The sequence below is a fragment of the Ursus arctos genome, unplaced genomic scaffold (assembly GCF_023065955.2).
Source record: "Ursus arctos isolate Adak ecotype North America unplaced genomic scaffold, UrsArc2.0 scaffold_12, whole genome shotgun sequence".
Taxonomy (NCBI): domain Eukaryota; kingdom Metazoa; phylum Chordata; class Mammalia; order Carnivora; family Ursidae; genus Ursus; species Ursus arctos.
In genome coordinates this window covers 29,679,247-29,700,224 of record NW_026622786.1, presented here as the reverse complement: position 1 = coordinate 29,700,224, position 20,978 = coordinate 29,679,247, and the positions used below count along the sequence as shown (strand labels likewise).

The 20,978-nt window shown below is 34.7% G+C and overlaps 1 protein-coding gene across 7 annotated transcripts in view; it reads right to left on the bottom strand.

Moving 5' to 3' along the window:
- The window catches only part of EVI5 (ecotropic viral integration site 5), a 191,567-nt gene that overhangs the window by 66,071 nt on the left and 104,518 nt on the right, over positions 1 to 20,978 (bottom strand). For all 7 annotated transcript variants that reach the window (XM_026497609.4, XM_044383643.3, XM_057310462.1 and 4 more), the window contains 4 exons: positions 14,071 to 14,205; positions 11,493 to 11,633; positions 10,193 to 10,351; positions 396 to 542 (listed from right to left, as the gene is read on the bottom strand). In XM_026497609.4, coding sequence (XP_026353394.1) covers positions 396 to 542; positions 10,193 to 10,351; positions 11,493 to 11,633; positions 14,071 to 14,205 — 582 coding nt within the window. The remainder of the gene's footprint in view (positions 1 to 395; positions 543 to 10,192; positions 10,352 to 11,492; positions 11,634 to 14,070; positions 14,206 to 20,978) is intronic.

The following is a 20,978-nucleotide window of genomic DNA, read 5'->3' as shown; positions in this document are numbered from 1 at the left end:
TATTGAGTGCCTACTGATACCATACCGATCAAAGCAGAATTGCCTTAATTTCTCTAAATTACTTTTCTTTTTGGTTGTGATTTTAAAAGCTTTGGTTTTAAAGGGCTACAAGTCAAAAGAAAAATTATAAAGAGATATCAGTTTTCAACCAATTGGTTTACTTAATTTCCTAAACTAGCAGTTAACCAAGTGGGTGAAAATGAGGTTTCCTGCCTGAAATCCACCTCACAGCAAGATGAGCTAATCCTGTCTGAAAGCAACCACCAAACCAAGTTTAGGAAAAGTGGGAAATAAAACTCACTTTTTTTGGTTTTATTTGGTTTTAAAATAATGAAGAGACAAAACAAAAAGGCATTATTATATTGACAAAAACATTAGGTAGCCGATCTATTTACCTTGCATTCAATCTCTGCTTGTTTGCGCTTTGCTTCACTTAATTGAGTAAGCAGTCCTTTGTTCTGTGCCGAAAGATATTGTACCTTCTCATGTAGACTAATCACCTCTTGTTCTGCTCTTCGAAGATGGTTACTATTGATCTGATTCTAATAATTAAAAATATAAATACTCAGAGATTAAAGACCCTAAAAAACCAACAAATTTCTACCTCCCCATTTTATACCTCAATAACATTATATAAAATGCTATCATTACAGGTGGATTTTATTTAACAAATAGTTAAATGCTAAAAAAAAAATTTTATAAACGTGCTTTAAAAATCAAGTCATCCAAAAGAATACTCAAGGTCCATATTAGAAACTCTTCCTAATTTTCTGTTTATACAATAAATATCTACAAACTTTAAGAATGTTTACACAGACCTTGAAGGTATTAATTTCCAAAACAGGCAGTGTCAGACAAATGAGTAGATACAGAAATATCATCAATTTAACTCCTCTTTCCTGTTCCCAAAAGAAAGCACAGACTGACTAAAAAGTACCATCACCATTTACTGGACTGTAAAATCCCTGATGTCATGAAATGTGTCATATTCACGTCTATATCCCTCCAATGTACAGCACAGTCTTTTTTATGGAACATGAACTGGTTTTGAATTCTGACTTGTTATTTGGTGATTAAGCAAACTAGTTATAATATTTCTGAGTCTATTTCCTCATTTGAAAAATGCATATAAAAATACTCCCTATTTCTCATTTGATTCTCTTCAGTATTAAACGAGAGATTACATGGAACAGGGCTTAATATATAGAAAGAACTCAATAAATGCTAGCTGCTTTATGTATTACAACTATAGAACATGCTAAAAAATATAGAGAGAGCTTAAATTGACTGACATGAGGTAGTTTCTCCATGCAGGCTTCCCGTAGCCTGATTTCTCTCAACCCCAAAATATCCTATTAGGGGTCTGAAAGAAACAGTAGGGATTTTATAAGCAAAGACAGGAAAATCTGGCTCCTCATTTTAAAGTTCTTCAACCTTGCTAAACTTATCTAATCCCATCAAATTTCAGTACACTGGTACAAGCATAGATATTATCACTAGACTTTAAAGGCTTTTTTGGAAGAATCATATGAGAAAAGTTTATGAAAGGAGTCTCACATAATGTTTGAAATTAAATAGATACTTAATAAATCCTTGGTTGTTACAATTATTACACCTATTCTACCTAACTCACAAAAAGTGACCCTGCCTCCAGTTTTATTAAAAAATGTGCACCATGTAATAAGATTTAAGCTCCAAAACTTTCTACTATTTCTGAGTTTCTTCATTTTTACTTTTACTCCTCTTCCTATCTGTCTACAAAATAGTGAACTTCTTAGTACTCAAGTACTTAGTACTTAGATTCAAAATATTCCACAACTTTTTACTGTCTTCCCTCCTACCCCTAAACAAATAACTACACTTCAGAGGGACATACCTTCAACATAAGCTGCAAAGAATTCCCACAGATAGAACTCCTCTCTCCACCTCATAATACAAGTCTATGATCCAAAATTATAGAACTCCACACATAAACAAAACCAAAAATTGACAATGAGTGAGAAATTACAGACAAGAGGATAACAAGCACAGATTTTTTTAAAACTCTAGATAGTACTCATGTAAGGACTTTATACAAAATAGTTTATTTAAAATTATTAGACATAAAAAGAGGAAGCAAAAACATAAGCAAAGAACAAGTAACTATCAAAAAACATTTAGCAAATTTGGGGGTGCCTGGGTAGCTCAGTTGGTTAAGCATCCAACTCTTGATTTTGGCTCAGCTCATGAGCTCAAGGTTGTGGGATGGAGCCAGGTACCTGGCTACCCGCTCAGCGCAGAGTCTGCTTGTCCCTCTCCTTCTGCTCCTCACCCCACTCTCTCTCTCAAGTAAATAACTAATATTTTTTTGAAAAAACACATTTAGCCAATTTGAAAAATAACCAAATACAACTTCTAGAAGTTAATATAGCCAATAATGTTAAAAATTAATTAAAGCGTTAAACAGGAGATTAGTTACACTGAAGAAATAGTGTTCCAGAAGAGGTTAAGAAACATGGAAGAGAATAAGGAGGTACAAAATTGACCTAATGGGGGTTGCAGGATAAAATAGAAAACAAAGAAAAAAGTGAGACAGGATAGTCTAAGAGATGACAATACTTGAGAATTTTTACAACTGGAAAAAAATATATATATGAATCCACATTTTGGGAAAACACAACTAGTTCTAGATAGGATAAGTAGAAATAGGCCTTCACTAAGATACACTTTAACAAACAGAATGCTAGTGAAAAGAAGAGACACATCAAGGGCAAAACTGAGTATCTGTTAAGGGGGAAAGTGAAATATGCAGCAGACATCTCAAGAGGAAAACTTTGTGTTGCTTAAAAAAATAAATTTCATCCTACAATAGTATATTCAGCTGAACTATCATATAAGAGTGAGAAAAAAAGCACATTTACCTTTAAGAAAGTGAGAGCTTACAACTCATGATTGAAATCAGAGAGAAACTATTAAATAAAAGTAACAGAGCAAAAAGACAGCGAATAGACAAATCCAAATAAGCACTGACTCCATAAAATAATAATGCCTAGTAATTTGGAGATTTAAAAAAGATGTACAATAATAGTAAGATATAAGACTGGAAGATGGAAGAAGAGCACATAAAGATCTTCTAAGGCCCTTACACAGTTTAGAAGGAAGATGGAGATAATTACCAACATTAAACTTTGTGCAGTCAGGTGAGCATTTTTTATTTTTTTCAGGTAATAAACACTAACAGAAAAGAAAAGGAATTATAAAAATCAAAGCAGTAGCAGAAAAAGAAACATCTAAATTAATCCAATAAAAAAGCATGAAAGGAGGGGAAAAATAGAAAAAAGGGAAGAAATAAATTGAAAAAAGAAAACAATTTTAAATACATCATTTTAAAGAGTTTTGATTCCTGATGGGGTTGTAGGATAGAAAGAGCATTATTCCCACTCTTTCAATTAAAACAAACAAACAAAAAAAGCCAGCCAAACTTGAAATTTACAACTTTTGTTGGAACCAGAGAGGTGAGGTCACAAGGCAAGCAACTATCCTCCAATCTAAGGACAGACAGGGCAGATGAAGCCAGAAGCTGTTTCGAATAATTCAGCCAGAATATTATCAAATTGGTCCCGGCCACGTGTTGGCTGGCTAGACAGTGTGAAGCCTAAGGGTTCACAAGCTCTTATAAGCAGAGTTCATAAGCTCTTATACACTTTTTCTTCGTGGACCCCAAAAGGTACACACAAAAGAGATTGATGAGAGTCTTGAGAAAGAGATCTTCACAGCACAGGCTTGAGAGAGGAGAATAGCAGGCAATACAGAAGGAGCACTAAGCCTTGCTTGACTCCTCTAGGAAATAAAAGGTTTCATAGCCTTCGCAGGCCAAGAAACATTGTTGCCCCTGGAGCACTGGGGGAACCATTACATCTAAGGAAGGGACAGGACTATATTGTGGGCCTAGGACTACAGCTGGTGGTCGGGTAGGAGCACTAAGAAAGTCAAACACTCCAGATCCAGGGACACATTGCAGCCTAAGACTGAGGCTTTATCAGAAAAATGGGGAACCCTTCTTCTGCCCCTCCAACTTCCTGTAACAAGTAACAGTGGAACACTCTGGGGACTGACTCTCTCTGAAGCGGTGTGTAAATGGAAGACCTAAAGACACTTAGAAAACCTGCTGGCAAACCAGCCCCCAATCTAAAAATAAGATAGTGCTAGAGGAATTTGAAGCCTGTGGTGCAATGAGGGTAACCACGGAAACAACAAACCTCAAACCCAGCCCAACTCCTGACTATATTAACTCAAATCCCCCACATTAAAGGCCTAGCAGAGGAAAAGGTATGCCCATTTCCAGGCATAAAAACTACTTACCTTAGTCTACTGTCCTACTCAAGATATTCAGTTTTCAACAAAAAATTACAAAGCATAGAAACAGGTAAGAAAAAACAAAACACTACCAAGAGACAAAGCAATCAACAGAATCAGCCTCACATATGACACAGATACCAAAATTACCTGACAGGGACTTTACAATAACTGTGATTAATATGCTCAAGGCTCCAACAGAAAAGTGAAAAACATGCAAGATCACACAGTTAATATCAGCAGAGAAATAAAAATTAAAAGAATCAAACAGAAATGCTAGAAATGAAAAACACAGTAATAGATGTGAAGAATGGCTTCAATGGTTCATCAGACAACTCGCAAAGTGGAAGAAAGAATCAGTGAACTTAATAATAAGTCAACAGAAATATTTAAGTCAACAGAAACTGAAACACAAAGAGAACAAATAATGAGGGGGAAAAAAAAGAATAGAACATCCAAGAGTTACTCTCAATATCAAATAATCTAACGTATGTGTAATGGGAATCCCAGGAGGAGAAAAGAGTATGGCTGGGACAGAAGAAATATTTGAAGAAAGAATAACCAAGAATTTTCCAAATTTCATGGTAGACACAAATCCAGAGGACCAAGAAACTCAGAGGAAAAAAAACAAAACAAAAAAGTACATCAAGTCATTTCATCTCCAAACTGCTAAAAACAAGACAGAAAACCTTCAGGGTAAGCAGAGGGACAAACATTACATGCAGGTGAACAAAAACAGAATGACAACAGAGTTCTGGCTTGCATGGTTTCTGACAAGAAGAATAACTTGAAGCGTTGAAGAAAAACAACAAAGAAAAACGACCCAGAATATAATATCCAGCAAATATGTATTTTAAAATTGGAGAAATACTCTCCCAAAGAAACAAAATTAAGAATCCACTGCTAGCTGACCAGCAGTAAAAGAAATGTTAAAGGAAGTTCTTCAAGCAGAAGGAACATGACACCAGACAGAAACATGGATCTGTACAAAAAAATAGAATGCTGAAATGGACTTGAAGAGAAAATAAACTTCATTAAAAATTTTTTAAAATTTCTCTGAAAGGTAACTGATTAAAGCAAAATTAGTAGCACATATGTCTGTACTATATGTAAAAGTAAAATATATGACAATAGCACAAAAGAAGAGGGAAGAACTGGGAATATACTGTTGTAAGGTCCTTATACTACATGTGAAGGGCACAATACTATTTGAAGACAAGCTGTGATTAGATGTATACTTAAAAACCTAAAGCAACCAGTAAAAAAAACAACAAAAAGTTAAGGAGTATAAATAAGTCAACTGCGTATTAAGGAGGGCACATATTGCATGGTGCACTGGGTGTTATACGCAAATAATGAATCATGGAACATTGCATCAAAAACTGGGGATGAACTGTATGGTGACTAATATAACAAAATAAAAATTATAAAAAATAAAATAGCCAATAAATAAATAAGTCAATTGCAGAGATAAAATGGAATTATAATAAATGCCCAAAATCCAAAAGAAACTAGAAGAATAAGAAAAGAAAGAAAGAACAGATGGAACAAAGAATAGCTAGCAAGGTGACAGATATTAATCCAAATTGAATCATTAAACATGGACTACATATGACACCTAAAAGAGAGTGAGACTGCATTTTTATAGCTTTATTGAGATATACACATAATAAAATTCACCTACTTAAAGTGTACCTATACTTCAGTGGTTTTAGTATATTCACAGAGTTGTACAACCATTTGTCTGTCAGACTGGATTTTTAAAAACATCCACTTATATGCAGTTTATCAGAGAGGTAATAAACAGGTTGAAATTAAAAAGATGGAAAAAGATATATAAGGCAAATACTAAACAATAATCAGCTTAGATAACTGTATTAAGACAAATGAAGGCCGGCCCGGAGCACAGAGTTGTAATGGCTCAGGACTCCTCTGAAGGCCTGAAAAGCTCTGTCCACTTCCTGCAAAATGCTGCTGCTGCCCCGGGGGGCTCAGCAGAAGCCCCTGAACATCTCTCCTCTCTCTCTGCCCTCTCCTCTGCCCATCTCGCTCTGTCTGTTTCTTCTTGGGGCGCCTGGGTGGCACAGCAGTTAAGCGTCTGCCTTCGGCTCAGGGCGTGATCCCGGCGTTATGGGATCGAGCCCCACATCAGGCTCCTCTGCTATGAGCCTGCTTCTTCCTCTCCCACTCCCCCTGCTTGTGTTCCCTCTCTCGCTGGCTGTCTCTATCTCTGTCGAATAAATAAATAAAATCTTTAAAAAAAAAAAAAAAAAAAAGACAAATGAGACTAAATCAAAATGCATCCTGAAGGATAAAGAGGATCAGTACATAATAAGATTCATTTTACCATGAAAGAAATAACAATTATATATTTGTATGTTCCTCTAAAAGGGACTCAGAATATTTTAAGCCAAAAAAATTATAATTCTAAGCAAAAATAAACAGATCCACAATCACAATAGAAGATATCTACTAGTTAGTATTTGAAAGATAAGGTGACACACACAAAAACTAGAAAGGATACAGAACATACAAACAATACATTAAGAAACATTAAATAATTAAGAAGTTTGATCTAATATAAATAAGACTCTACAGACCACATTCTGTGACCACAAAGCAGTTTAGTTAAAATAACGACATAAATTACTAATGAATCAGAAAATCTATATATCTGGAAATATAAATGATACTTGTAAACAACTCGAGTCAAAGAAGCAATCAAAGGGAAAGTCAAAAAAGTATGCAACTGAAGAATAAAAAATATATTAGAAAAGAAAACACACTAAAGTAGGAGTACAAAGAAAGGGGAAAAAGATGAAACCCAAGCAACACATAATTAAAGGATATATAAAGAACACAACTAAATTATACAAAAACAATGGTACAACATGGAGGACCAACAAAAATTAAAAACCCAGTCTTCAGAAATATCAATAAAAATAGCAAGCCTCTAAAAAATTGGCAAACTTCTCCAAGACTTATAAGAAAATTTTAAAAAGGCACAAAAAACATTATTAGAAATGAAAAAAAGAGACAAATATTGATTCAGTAAAAAGAAAAGATACTTCTTAAAAAACTACTCTGAACAGCTCTAAGTGATAAATCTGAAAATTCAGATGAAATGGACAGTCTCCTACGGAAGCGAATTTTATCAAACCAGACTCAAGAAAAAACAAACAACCTGTAAAGATCTATAACCTTAAATAAGTAGGATCGATAGTTACTATTTCCACAAAGCAAAACAAAAAGATAACACTGTTTAAAGGAATGGATTCCAGCAAATACTCAAGTAAGACGTAATTCTAATCTTACATAAAATTTTATAGAACAACAAAAGAAGATACAATACAGCCCAATTCATTCCATGAGCTTACTATAACCTTTGTTCTGAAACTAGGTAAGAGTCTCCCCAAAAGAAAAATCATAGTACATTTTAACGTAGGTATGAGAAATCCAAAATATTAAAAACCCGAATCCAGCCATGTGCATGTGGTGTGTCTCTGTATGTGTGCTCTATCACATACTTGTTTGTTGTTCAGTATTTTGAGAACTGTACCTCAATGTCACTGGTTGCTTTGCAATCCTATGTATTTTACTTCATGCATTAAAAAACATTATTTTGAGAAAGGGTCCAGAGGCTTCAGACTGCCAAAGGGGTTCGTGGTATAAAAAAAAAGATAAGAATCCCTGTCCTGAAGAAACTCTTAGAGCTATCCGCAAGGAAACATGTGCAAGAATGTTCAGAGCAGCACTATTGGTAAGAGCAAAAACTGGTACACAGAAAGAACAGCATGGCTCAATAAACTAAGGTGTACTCCCTAGGTGGTATTTTCTAAAAGGCACTAAAATGAAGGAACTGAAACTACATGTATCAACAAGGACAAATCTCTTGATATGGAGGCTCAATATGGACCATCATCAGTTCAAGCACTGGCATTTAGGAAAAAGTGCCTTATGCCATTCCTCTTCCAGCAAAAGCCATCCAAAATCACGCTTAATCAGGTACAATTCAAAATACAAATTCCTTAGGAAGCCTTTCCTTAAGCCATCTAGTTGGAATTAATTTTGCCCTCCTATTTTCCACAGCAGTTTCCACTGAGCTGTTTAATTACCAAGTTTCTAAATTATACATTTTTCTAATTTTATTGAGATATAATTGATATACAGCACCGTGTAAGTTTAAGGTGAACGGCATAATGACTTGACTTACATGTAGTGTGAAATGATTAGTTAATAACCATCATGTCATATAGCGAATTATATTAATTGTAGTTTGTGCATGCCTGATTTCTCAGGTGTTAAGTTCTCTGATGGCTGGACAGTGCTTTGTATTCAAAAGTTCTCAAAATGATGTTTGTGAATTTGATTCACTCATCACTCTTAAATAAAATCTGGGGCACCTGGGTGGCTCAGTCTGTTAAGTGTCAGCCTTCAGCTAAAGTCATGATCCCTGAATCCTGGGATCAAGCCCCTTGTCAGGCTCCCTGCTTAGTGGGGAGCCTCCTTATTCCTCTGCCTATTCCCCCTCCCCTGCTTGTGCTCTCTCATGCTCTCTCTCTCTCAAATAAGTAGATAAAGTCTTACAAAAAAAAAAAAAAAAGAATAAAATAAAAATTGAACATTGGCTTAAAAGCTGTTTACATCCTTAATATATACACAAAGATAAAATCTGTCATAAAAATAAAACTTCCCATTACAAAAGCTATATTTCTACTTTTCACAATTTTACTATTTTTAATTATAATGAAAAATACAAGAAAATAACTTTGAACAATGTAAAACAAGATATACTTAACCTAAAGGATTTATAGATTTGTTATCATGTTCAAGTTAGGATGATCATTTTGTACACAGGTATACAGAATGATACATGAGTTAACTATGCCCCCTACTGACTAAATATTTTGAAAACCAAATATTACAGAGAATACAGAATATGGTCCACACAAATGTACCACATAAAAATCAAATGTGGTTTATAATACAAATGAGTTCCATAAAAAGGATTTTGCAGATCTTAAATCAAGTATGTTTAAGGTAGAATTTATTATAGAAAGGGGAGACTTGAGAAGAAAGAAGCATAATTTTGGAATTAACTGCTCAGAGTCACCAAATTACACATAAGAAAGCAGAATTCACATCACAGTCTACACCAATTGTTCTCAACCCGGGGCGATTCTGCCCCCAGGGGACATTTGGTAATGTGTGGAGATGCTTTTGGTCATCACAACCTGGGGTGGGGAGTACTGGGATCTAGTGGGTAGAGGACAGGAATGCTGGTAAACATCCTACAATGCACAGGACAGTCCACCTGGTTCAAAATCTTAATAGAGTCAAAAGATTGAGAAATTTTGTTCTACATGAATATTTCTTCTCAAGTTGTGCAACAAGGCAACAAAGTTAAATGTAATTTTAGGACTTGCTTAAACTTTGCTGAATGAGTCAAAGAAGACATTAAATCTCTGTTATCAAAGACTACAATTTTTAGCCCTTTTCCTTTGGGCTAGGAAATTACAGTCGAGACAGTTTCATATATCCATCTTTTAGCTCTATTCTAGGGATGATATAACCTGTGCATAAACTTTTGATCTGCTAATGATTTTTTTTTTTTTTTTGAGAGAGAGAGAGAGCATGGTGGGGGCAGGAGGGTCAGAGAGAGAGGGATAGAGAGAATCTTGAGCGGGCTCCACACCCTCTGTGGAACCCAATTTGGGGCTTGATCTCATGACCCTGAGATCATGACCTGAGCTCATGACCTGAGCCAAAATCAAGAATCCAATTGTTTAACCAATTGAGCCACCCAGGTGCCCCATGCTAATGGTATTTTCTAAGCTACTGGGCTTTCTCATCATACCTGTGTTTCCATTTCCATCATCCTTTGTTTTATTTCTCTTATTTCTGCCTGAGTTTCAGCTTCTCTAAGTCGAATGGTCATCAGTTCATCCTGTAACTCATTTACAGCATTTTTCTTAGGTGGGTCTTTCCACCTTCCAGTAGTACGAGCTAAGTGGCGCTAAAAGACAAAAAAATTCTATTGCAACAAATATTCCCAGTATCAAAATAAGAGCTAACTTTCCTGGCACTTATTTCATGCCCAGTACTATATTTATCACTGTATATACATTATTTTATTTAATCTCCAGAAAACCTTAAAAAAGTTAGACACTATTATCGTCATGATACAGGTCAGAAAATGGAAATGGTGGTGATTAAGTAACTTCAGAAAGGTCGATATAGTCAATAAGTGGCAGATCTGGAATACAAGCTCAAATATAGTTCAAATCTGTTTATACTGTGGATTACTGTAAAGAATACAACTTTCACTCTAGAGATTTCCACATTTTTAATGAAATCCCAAGAAAAGAAAAAATGGGGCCATTCACGAATTAAGGAAGCAATATTAGGAGCGTTCTCAAAATATACATGGTGAAGCATCAGTTTTGTTTTGTTTTTAATTTCCAGATTATTGCTGCCTGACACTTCTGGGGGGAAAAAAAAAGCTGTGGCAATGTTAAGGACTAATTTCAGTCTTTGCTAGATGTAGCCCCACCCCAAATTCAAACCAAAGTCACTATTCTGAAATGGTATGTAGTGTTTTTCTTTCCTCTCCCCTTTTTTGATCTGTCTTCTAGATTCTGGGTTTTTTTTGTTCCTTGTCAACACATTCCCTCATATGTGAATAAATTTGCAGGCATATAAATGCCTGATTTTGTGAGATAACCAATTTTCAAAAAAGTTTACAAATGTATAGACAAATTTATATTAGTGTCACCCTTCTGCTGTTTCATACTAACTAATGGATTTAATATCAACAGAAGAAATATGTCCTCTATAAAGGAAAATTTTCTTTTCATTCTTCAGGAGAAGTTATATAAATCACAATGATATATAAATCACTGAAGTTATATAAATCACAATAACAACAACATGACTTGAACTCTATTTTATCTTTTTTTTAATTAAATGAATTAAAACAGGAGAAACAGCTTAAAGGTACTTTCAACTTATAACTTCTCAGATTTTTACATTTAAAGAGTCTTTCTCATTTTAAACTCAAATCCTAGTGTTGATCATCAGCTACTTCAAACTCACACAAACTGGATATTCAGGTTTCACCTGCTTTTTAAAAAACATACAAAATATAATGATATTACCTGCCAGTGTTCCTCTAAATCCTTGACTTGTTGTCTAAGTTCTTTCAATCCCATAATAGCTTCTGCTTCTCTCAGTTTCACAGCAATGAGCTCTTCCTGAAGCCTTGCAATGTTATTCTCATCAGGAAAGGAGTTGTTTCTCTAAAGCAAGAGAAAATATAATTTGGAATTTTTAAATTTAAAGAATAAAATAAAACATATGTAGTACGAGCTATTTTGTCCCATAAGTAATTGTACTTAATTTTACAGTTTTACTGAGATATAAATCACAAACCATAAAACTTACCTTTTAATGTACAATAGTCAGTGGTTTTAACAGTACTCACAGTACAACCATCATCACAATCTAATCTCAGACATTTTAATCACCCCAAAATGAAACCCTACACCCATTAGCAGTCACTCCACATTTCCCCTCCCCCAGCCCCTGACAACTACTAGTCTACTTTCTGTCTGTGTGGATTTGTCTATTCTAGACATTTCATATCAGTGGAATCACACAATACGTGGCCTTTTATGACTAGCTTCTTTCACCTAGTGTGTTTTCAAGGTTCATCCCTTTTTATTGACAAATAATATTCCATTGTGTGTATATGCTACATTTTATTTATCCATTCATTAGCTGACAGAAATTTGGTTTTTTTCCCACTTTTTCGCTATTATGAAAATGCCATGAATGTTTGTGTAAAAGTGTTTGTGTGGACCTATATTTTTGATTCTCTTGAGTTTATACTAAGGAGCAGAATTGCTGGATCAGATGTTAACTCTGCACTTAACTTTTAAGAAACTCTCAAGCTTTCCAAAGCAGATTTACTGTTTTATATTTCCACCGGGAATATATGAGGGTAACTGTACTCAATCTTAAGGACATAAAAAGTCTAACTGTACTTTGCTTAATGGAACAGTAATCAGAGTTTTAAAGCAACATGATTAAAATGTTTTTCAACGTGGCAATAACCATACTAACCTCTGATTAGGACTCCAAACAAAGCACAGATATAATTTGTATTTTGAAGATTTATGGAAAAGAATAGTCCAAAGCCTATTTTGTTATATTTTCTCAGCATGTCACTTTGGAAAGGAGTATAAAGTCTTTAAACATTAGTTATTATTTATATCAAGATTAAAAAATTAATACCAAAGTGATCTAAATATTTGCTTAAAGAGTACAAGATTTAGGACTAATCTCTACACTACTGAAAGACCCACCTTAGGACACAGGGTAGTCCTTATTACACTGCTCTGGGCCATGACCAAGAAATCCTAAATTAGGCCCTAGTAAAAGCTCCTTGGGTCAACTGAGGTACTACTAAGATTTCAAGTACTGAATCTATGAAATTTTATAACTCTAAAATATTTCATGGTAGGACATGAAGATTTTAGCCCACAGAGAACATGACTAAAGTTATTCTTGCCAACTACACACTTTTATGATAGACTAAATATTTTCTCAACTGAACACCGGAAATTTACTATATATGAGTAAAAAGAGAATCCTGCATGAAGAAATTAACCAGAGGAAGCATGAAGCCTTCTAATTTCTTTTCTACTCTATGACATGAATACCAACAATGCTATTTAAGAAATCCGTTTTTAAACTGGATCCAAGCACTTTTTTTTCTACCAAATATTCAAAACTGAAAGATCGAGATTCTTATCTACATTATGGTATCTAGAGTACTCCTAACTTAGAAACCAAATATCTGTTATGCACTTTTTTATAGCATTCTTGCTGGCCTTTTCTCAACAAATAGGAGAATAAATTCTCCAAAAATAATATAAAAATAGTGAACATATTTCTAGCAAAATTATTTCACTATTGATGGTAGTTATACCTGCTTTATTTCATTTAGAAACAGGAACAACTTGAGGCTCTCATGTTCATTATTTATAAGGCTTTGATTCAATAGCTAGATACTACCTAATAGTGAAAAGAACAAACTTAACATAGAGCCCAAGCCATCAATAATTTTATAGATGACAAAAAAGAGATTCAGAGTTTGTGATCTAGAACACAGACTCTCAAGTCTGAGAACTGTAAGAAACCCAAAAGCATTTCTAATTCTTAAAGTTCTTTAGTCACCTTGAAAAGAAGTAAATTAGCTTCTGTAAGTACACCTTAGGCTAAGATCTTCCCACAGATCCTGAGGTGTCTTATAGCAGCTTGGAAAGTTTTAACAGTAAAACTCAGATGAAATTTTTTCTGAAATGTTTATGTATTAAGTCATATCCTACCTCTTGCAGATGAAGATATAATATTTGAATACAACCCTTATTATGTATCCCCTAAGTTCCTTTTCTTCAATAATTAAATATTATTCATATCAAAATTATCCTAGTTATCTACCTCTAAAAGGGCTCTAATCCCTTTTTTTTTAACCCTTAAAAAAGGGGCTTAGAGTAGTATGGCAACAACAAATAATTGAGAATCTTATTTTCTTTCTCTTTTCATCTCTTAGTAACTAATATATAAGGTTTCCAATATATAAAAACACCAAGTCCAATTTAACTGTTCAATAAGTACATCTATCACATGTTGCTTCTATTTTGGGAGTGACACTATTTATATTGTTCTCACCTTCTCTATATCCAGGACTTTATCCTGCATCTCCTTTAGCGCACACTGAGACTCAGCTTCACTCAGACGGGCTTGGACCAATTCCTTCTCTAATTGCAGCACAAAATCTTCATTATAGTTGGAATTGCATTTATGCTACAAGTTAGAGACATATAATGAAATTTCACAGAAGTATGAACATGTACATATAATATAAATAAATGCAATTACACAATATAGTTATTAAGGGCAACCAAATGTAAAAGTTCCATCTACTCACTACTTCTAGCCTATCTACTCCAAGTAACTTTCCAAGGAATAAAAAAGTCCAGGCTTGGTATCTATTGATGCCACACATTATTCTATGTTGGTAACTAGTTATGATACTAATCAAATCCAATTCACGGAAGATAAATATCTCCTTTTATCTGTCCATCCATCCAGACACTAAGAATTTGTTCTGACTCTAGACATGCCCTGTACAACAGTGTGGCCATTAGCCACAAGTGAGTACCCAACACTTGAAATGTTGCTAGTCCAAATGAGAAAGGATGTAAGTGTAAATACAAACTGAATTTTGAAGACTTAATATGAAATAAATAGGCAAAATATCTCATTAATAGTCTTTACATTGATTACAGGTTGAAATAATATTTTACACACATTGAGTTTAAGAATATTAATTTCATCTGTAATTATTACTCCTTTTAACGTGGCATTTTAAAATGCATATGTGGCTCGCATTATATTGCTCTGGGACTGCACTGTCATACACTACGGAAATACATATTTACTGAAATAAAAATAAGGCATCCACAAGAATGTGAACCATCCTAAATCCCAACAGAATAAAAATGTCTTTGCTCTTCGAAATGTAGAGCTCTTCAATGATATGCATGAAAATCACTGCTGGAAACAAAGAAAAAGAAGATGCTGCACAAAGAAATTAACCACGGAAGCACGAAACCTTTCCATTTCCTTTCCTGCTCTTTAATGTGAATACCAATGCAGCCACTTAAGAAATCCCTTTTTAAACTAGTTTCTATAAAAAGCTATTCTAAAAAAGCAAAAAGACATCTAATTCACCATTATGTAAAACTTCCTTAAAAGAAACTATCAGATCACATTTAATTCACACAGTAAAGAAAAGAAACAACTCAAAATTCCCAAATAGTCACAGAGAATCATCTACTGAACTAGCTTGAGTAAAGAACAGTTCCTTTCATTCTTTAATACATTAGGAATAAGACTGATGTCAAAATAAAACTTTATTTAAAAACTATTAAATGTTTAATTAAAACATAATACTCCCTTGCTTTTTTTTAAATGAATAGTTGACTTATTAAACAAATGAGGACATTTTAATTCAATGTATTAGACATTATTTCTCCTAGGAATCTTCTGGTGCTATTAAAACAGTATTTCTTTTTTTTTTAATAATAATTTTTATTATATTAGTCACCATACAGTAAAACAGTATTTCTATACATGGAGTACATCTGCAACAGGTATATCACTTTAGTAAATACTTACCTTACTAAATAGGGAAAAGGCACTCTTTTGGAATGACCACATCCAAAATGCAGGCGCCATAATTTTTGTTTAATGAGACCATGGTTATTTCATGAGTAATACTAGAATTTTTTGCCCTAGTGTAAAGCCCTGACACCTGTAGTCCTGGTTTGTTTGCCAAGATTCTATATTATGAGATCCCCAGGAAAATACCAAGCCCAGACAGCTCATATGAGAAAAAAATCACGGGATCTAGTAGAAACCATCTGATATAACCAAGCAGCAAAGAAAACCCCAAAAAAACTGTACTAATATTGGAAACACATTTTTATCAATAAAATTTACAAAACTTCTAATTGCCCTCTATTGTTCAAGGGCTAAATTCTAAATTCCATAGTTTACACATGTTATTTCTCCTTCCATATTTCCCATTGAGTTGAGGGTTGTTCTTCAATCTACTGTAAACTAGCTTTAGTTCTCAACCATATTGAAACTGCTCTCATCATTAACAACATCGATATGCAGTAATGATATAAAAACTCAATGGTAAGTAAGCTCTTTTATTCAGCTCTTACTTCCACTAGACAGTCTATGGAATTTAACACAACTGAACGGTCTTAAAACTTTTTAGATTTTGAGGTGCTACTCCTCCTTAATTCTACTACCTATCTTCTCTGCTGCCTCTGCCAATTCTATTACTTCATATAGATATGTATGACTATATGTACATGTGTATGTATCTACCTGTCCCTAGGGTTTCAATATTGTGTTTTCTGTCAATCTTTCTGTTTTCTTATTTTGTAGATTCATCCTATGTGACTTCAGCTACTATCTAACATAGTCTGTATGCATAAGCATAAAGTATTCAGAATGAACCTAACTTCACTAAGTCAATTCCACCCAATGATCAATCTTCTAAATGGCAATTAGCCCTGTCCAATTATATTCATATGCATTTTTACTGGACAAAAAGTGCTTTCATGGGAATCAGTTCTTAATATTCATACAGGCTCACTAAACAGAGATTCTGCATTTAGTGTTGCAACTTAGAGAGTCAGAAAAGGTTCTAGCATTTGTTTGGTTGGCTGAAACATGGACCATAAGGTGGCCCACAGTGAGTTTAATGTAGAGGAAGGGAAAAGTGATGACAAAGAAATCCATGGAAGATGGAGACAAACCTCTTTGAATGGGCTAAAAAACATGAAGACATTTATTTGTGCCCCATGGGAGTGCTCACCAAAGGGTGACCTCCACAGTGGATTTTAAAAATCAATTGGATAGGATGACCCATTTTGTGGATACCAGTCAGCCTCCTTCCTCAGCCACCCATCACTATCCAATAGGCTTATGAACAAAGCAGCCATGGTGGGAGGGATGGAGGTTATGCGTGGTGGGCTCAGCAACACAGACATCCATTCATCGAGGTTATTTATAGCCACTGCTAAGAGTCCAATCTGCCAGCAGCAAAGACCAAGCCCCTTCTATGACATCATTCCCTGGGGTGACTAGACAGCTATCTGGTGGAAGGTTGCTTACACTTCATCATGGAAGGCGCAGCATTTTGTTCTTACTGGAATAGATACTTACTCTGGATATGGATTTGCCCTCCCCTGCACATAAATGCTTTTGTCAAAACAACTATCTATGGACTCACAGAAGGCCTTATCCGTTGTCATGGTATTCCACAAAGGATTGCTTCTGATCAAAAAATTCACCTAATATCAAAAGAATTGTAACAATGGGCCCATGCTAATGGAACTCACTAGTTTTGCCATGTTTCCTAACATTCTGAAGCAGCTGACTTGATAGAATGGCGGAATGACCTACTGAAGACTAAATTACAGTGCAAATGGCAATATCTTGCAGGGCTGGGGCAAGGTTCTCCAGAATGATGAATGTGCTCTGAATCAGTGTCCAATATATGGTGCCTTTTCTCCCGTAATCAAAATTCAAAAATCCAGGAATCGAGAGGTGGAAATGAAGAATATGTGTGGAACAATGAAGATCCTTTAGAGTATCTCTTAGTTATTATCATGCCCTGTGATTAAAGTCAATGAAAAATTATGAAGTATTACTAATGGTCCAGACTCCTCAGGAATGAAGGTCTGGGTTTCCTCATCAGACAAAGAATCAGTTGAAGTGCTTGTTGAAAGCATAGGGAATAGAGTAGGTAGTGGAAGATGGCAGTTATCAACAGTAGCTATGACCACATAACAGAAATGAGGACTGGAACTGTCATATGTATTTCCTTCTAATTTTGTTATGTGTGTATGTGTGTTTTCTTTCCTCTTTTATTTCCTTATATATAAGATGCATTGACTTTATATCAAAGTATTTAACTACTGTTAATTTTACATCACAATATTTAAGTTATAAGACATCAAGAAACATCACTGAAAGACTCTTCTGGGGAAGGCAGTAGTGCATTTTCAGTTGTGCACAGGCTAACTGTATCATGTTAGGCAGAATTATGACCTTGTTGTCTTTATGTGGAGACTAAGCATGGTTTAAGGAGATGCACATGGTTGCCAAGTTGACAAAGGTTGGACTTATGATGGTTAATTTTGTGTCAACTTGACTAGGCCATGGGGCCCAGATTAAACATTACTTCTGGGTGTGTCTGAGGGTATTTTCAGATGACTCAGTAGATTGCCCTACCAATGTGGGTGGGCATCATCCATTCCATTGAAGGCTAGAATAGAACAAAAAGTGGAGGAAGGGAAGATTCACTTCCTGCCTGCCTGCCTGCTTGAGCTGGGATATGGTTCTTCTCCTACCCTTGCACTGGAATTTATACCATCAGTTTCCCTGGCCTTTGAACTTTAGAATTATTCCACTAGCTTTGCCAGGTCTCCAGACTGCAGATGGCAGACATGGGACTTCTCGGCCTTCATTAACGGCACGAGCCATTTACTCTCAATAAAACCTTGTGCGTGTTTGTGTGTGTGTGTTTCCCCTACTGATTCTGTGTCTTTGGAGAACCTGACTAATGTACGATAAATTTTACAAATAAGATTAAATTTAGGGGTGCCTGGGTGGCTCAGTCGTTAAGCATCTGCCTTCGGCTCAGGACATGATCCCAGGGTCCTGGGATCGAGCCCCACATCAGGCTCGCTGCTCTGCTGGGAGCCTGCTTCTTCCTCTCCCACTCCCCCTGCTTGTGTTCCTTCTCTCACTGGCTGTCTCTCTGTCAAATAAATAAATAAAATCTTAAAAAAAAAAGATTAAATTTAGTGATTTAGAAGTTTTATTTTTGTCTGAGTTTTGGTCCATTTCAAATTTGACCCATTAGAGTTTCTGCAACTGAATCCTTTTTTGGTCATTATTTCTACCATTTCCAATTTTCTTGGTTCAAAATTTTTTTGTTCAAATTTTTGCAGATCTCAATATAGTCAGGAAGTGATACTTCTGTCAATGTTTAGTCTATTAAAAATTTTGCCATGTCAGTTTTAGCTCTAAGTTTTGGTTTTTATTACTAGCAGCCTATGACATTTGCCAAGCAAGCTGACAGAATAATAATAATGGAATAATGTTAATACTAAATCCTAATAATAGGTATACCATTTACTGAGCACTCACTATGTGCCAGGTATTACCCTAGAGTACCAACTCCCTTAAACCTTAACAACCCTCTATTATACACAGGACAAACTATAGCACAAAGAAGTTAAGTAACTTGTCTAAGTACACAAAACCAGTGAGTGGAAGAATTGGCATCAAAGTGACAATGTTAAAATATGCTGCTGTGGACTGTAAACTACCTGTTTCCATTTTTGTTGTTGTTGTTGTTTTTAATTTTACACAGGAAAAAAGAAAATGTTATTTATAAAACAGGGTGTTTTCTTTGTTTGTTCTTGTGAAGCCTTTAAGAGATGTCAGGAAAGGTGACTGGTACCACAAAGCCTGAAAAAACCTGCAGCACACAAGGGCACTGCCAGTTCCCTACCAGAAGGAAGTGCCATGAGGGGCAGGGGCTGTGAAACAGGTGAACACTGAGGAGCAAAAATTCCCAGTTCCATGTCTATTTAGGAGAATTTAGCATGGCTGGTCTACTTCTTTTTATAGTTTTCCCAGACCAATTAGACAAAGAAAAAACAAAAACAAAACAATCAAAATCCTGAAACCAATATTATAGCAAAAATTTAAATACAAACCAAAACAAAAACTGGGATTTTATGAGGTTGACTTGAGGTGAGGAAAAGAATGAGAAAAGGCAAGAGAATATCAGAGATTTAATAGCAGCTATCCTACGGGGCCCAAACCTTGACCATTCCTGATGCTGCTGTTTAAGATGTTCCTGTTCCACTCACTACAAAACAGGGTTTTTTTTTTTAAGTTTATGATGATAACGGCGATGATGACAGCAACTAATATCTACTGAGTCTTCATTATGAGGCCAGCACACGCTAAGTGCTTTGTACTCTCAATCAACATTCACCACAACTTCTACTTTACTAATAAGGAAACTGAAAAGACCTAGCAAAGTCACACAGCAACTGGCACCTCTGTTAATTGGAGTATGGACTACAGACCCCTTGTTTTTAGTTTTAAGCCATATAAGGATTGAAATATTATTTTTAAGAGATTAATATACTATTTTAATATGTACTGTTCTAAGAATTAATGGCATAGTATTAAAAATCTAAGCATCTAAAAAAACCCTAAACATCTTACATAACATTCTTATAATAAATTCTTAGAAAAATTTATTTCATATTCACATTAGTAACCTGGACAAATATATGACTTATCAAATGAAAACTGCTACAATTACGATGGCTAATAAGCCAGCAAGGAACAATTTATTCAAAAGTCTATAAATAATGAATGACTTCTCTACACTTAACATCAAGTTCACTTGAGTCAATGGATCTCTTAATGTTTCTGTGATACCAGCAATCCCACTCCAGTGAAATAGAAATTGTTTTTAGTAGGTGAAGTCTCCGCCTTTCAATCCCATATGCTTTTCTGGTGTTACAAAAGTTACAAAGGTAAGATGAGTTACAGTAAAACCCTTAGAAATCTTTTTTGCTTGTGTTTTGAGTAAAACAAAAAAATAAATTCTCACATTCAATATTTGAAGGATATATGAGTGATACAGTGAAAAGCAAAAATTTTTATTTGGAGAGATTTCTTGTATTATGAAGTGAAAAAAAAATCCAACTGGAAAAAGGATTGTCTACACAGATGTATCAAATATTCCCTAAATTTAATTATAAATTAAGCAACTAAGTTCAAAGCCTAATAATTATATGTCCTATTTAGGAACCCTCACATTTCATAGAACTCTATATTCTCTTTTATAGTATTTATCACAACTCTAATTAAATAACTAACTGTGGGATTAATTTTTAAAATATCTATCTCAATATATACAAGTAATGCCAGAAAGTCTGACTGATTTGTTACTGTACTGT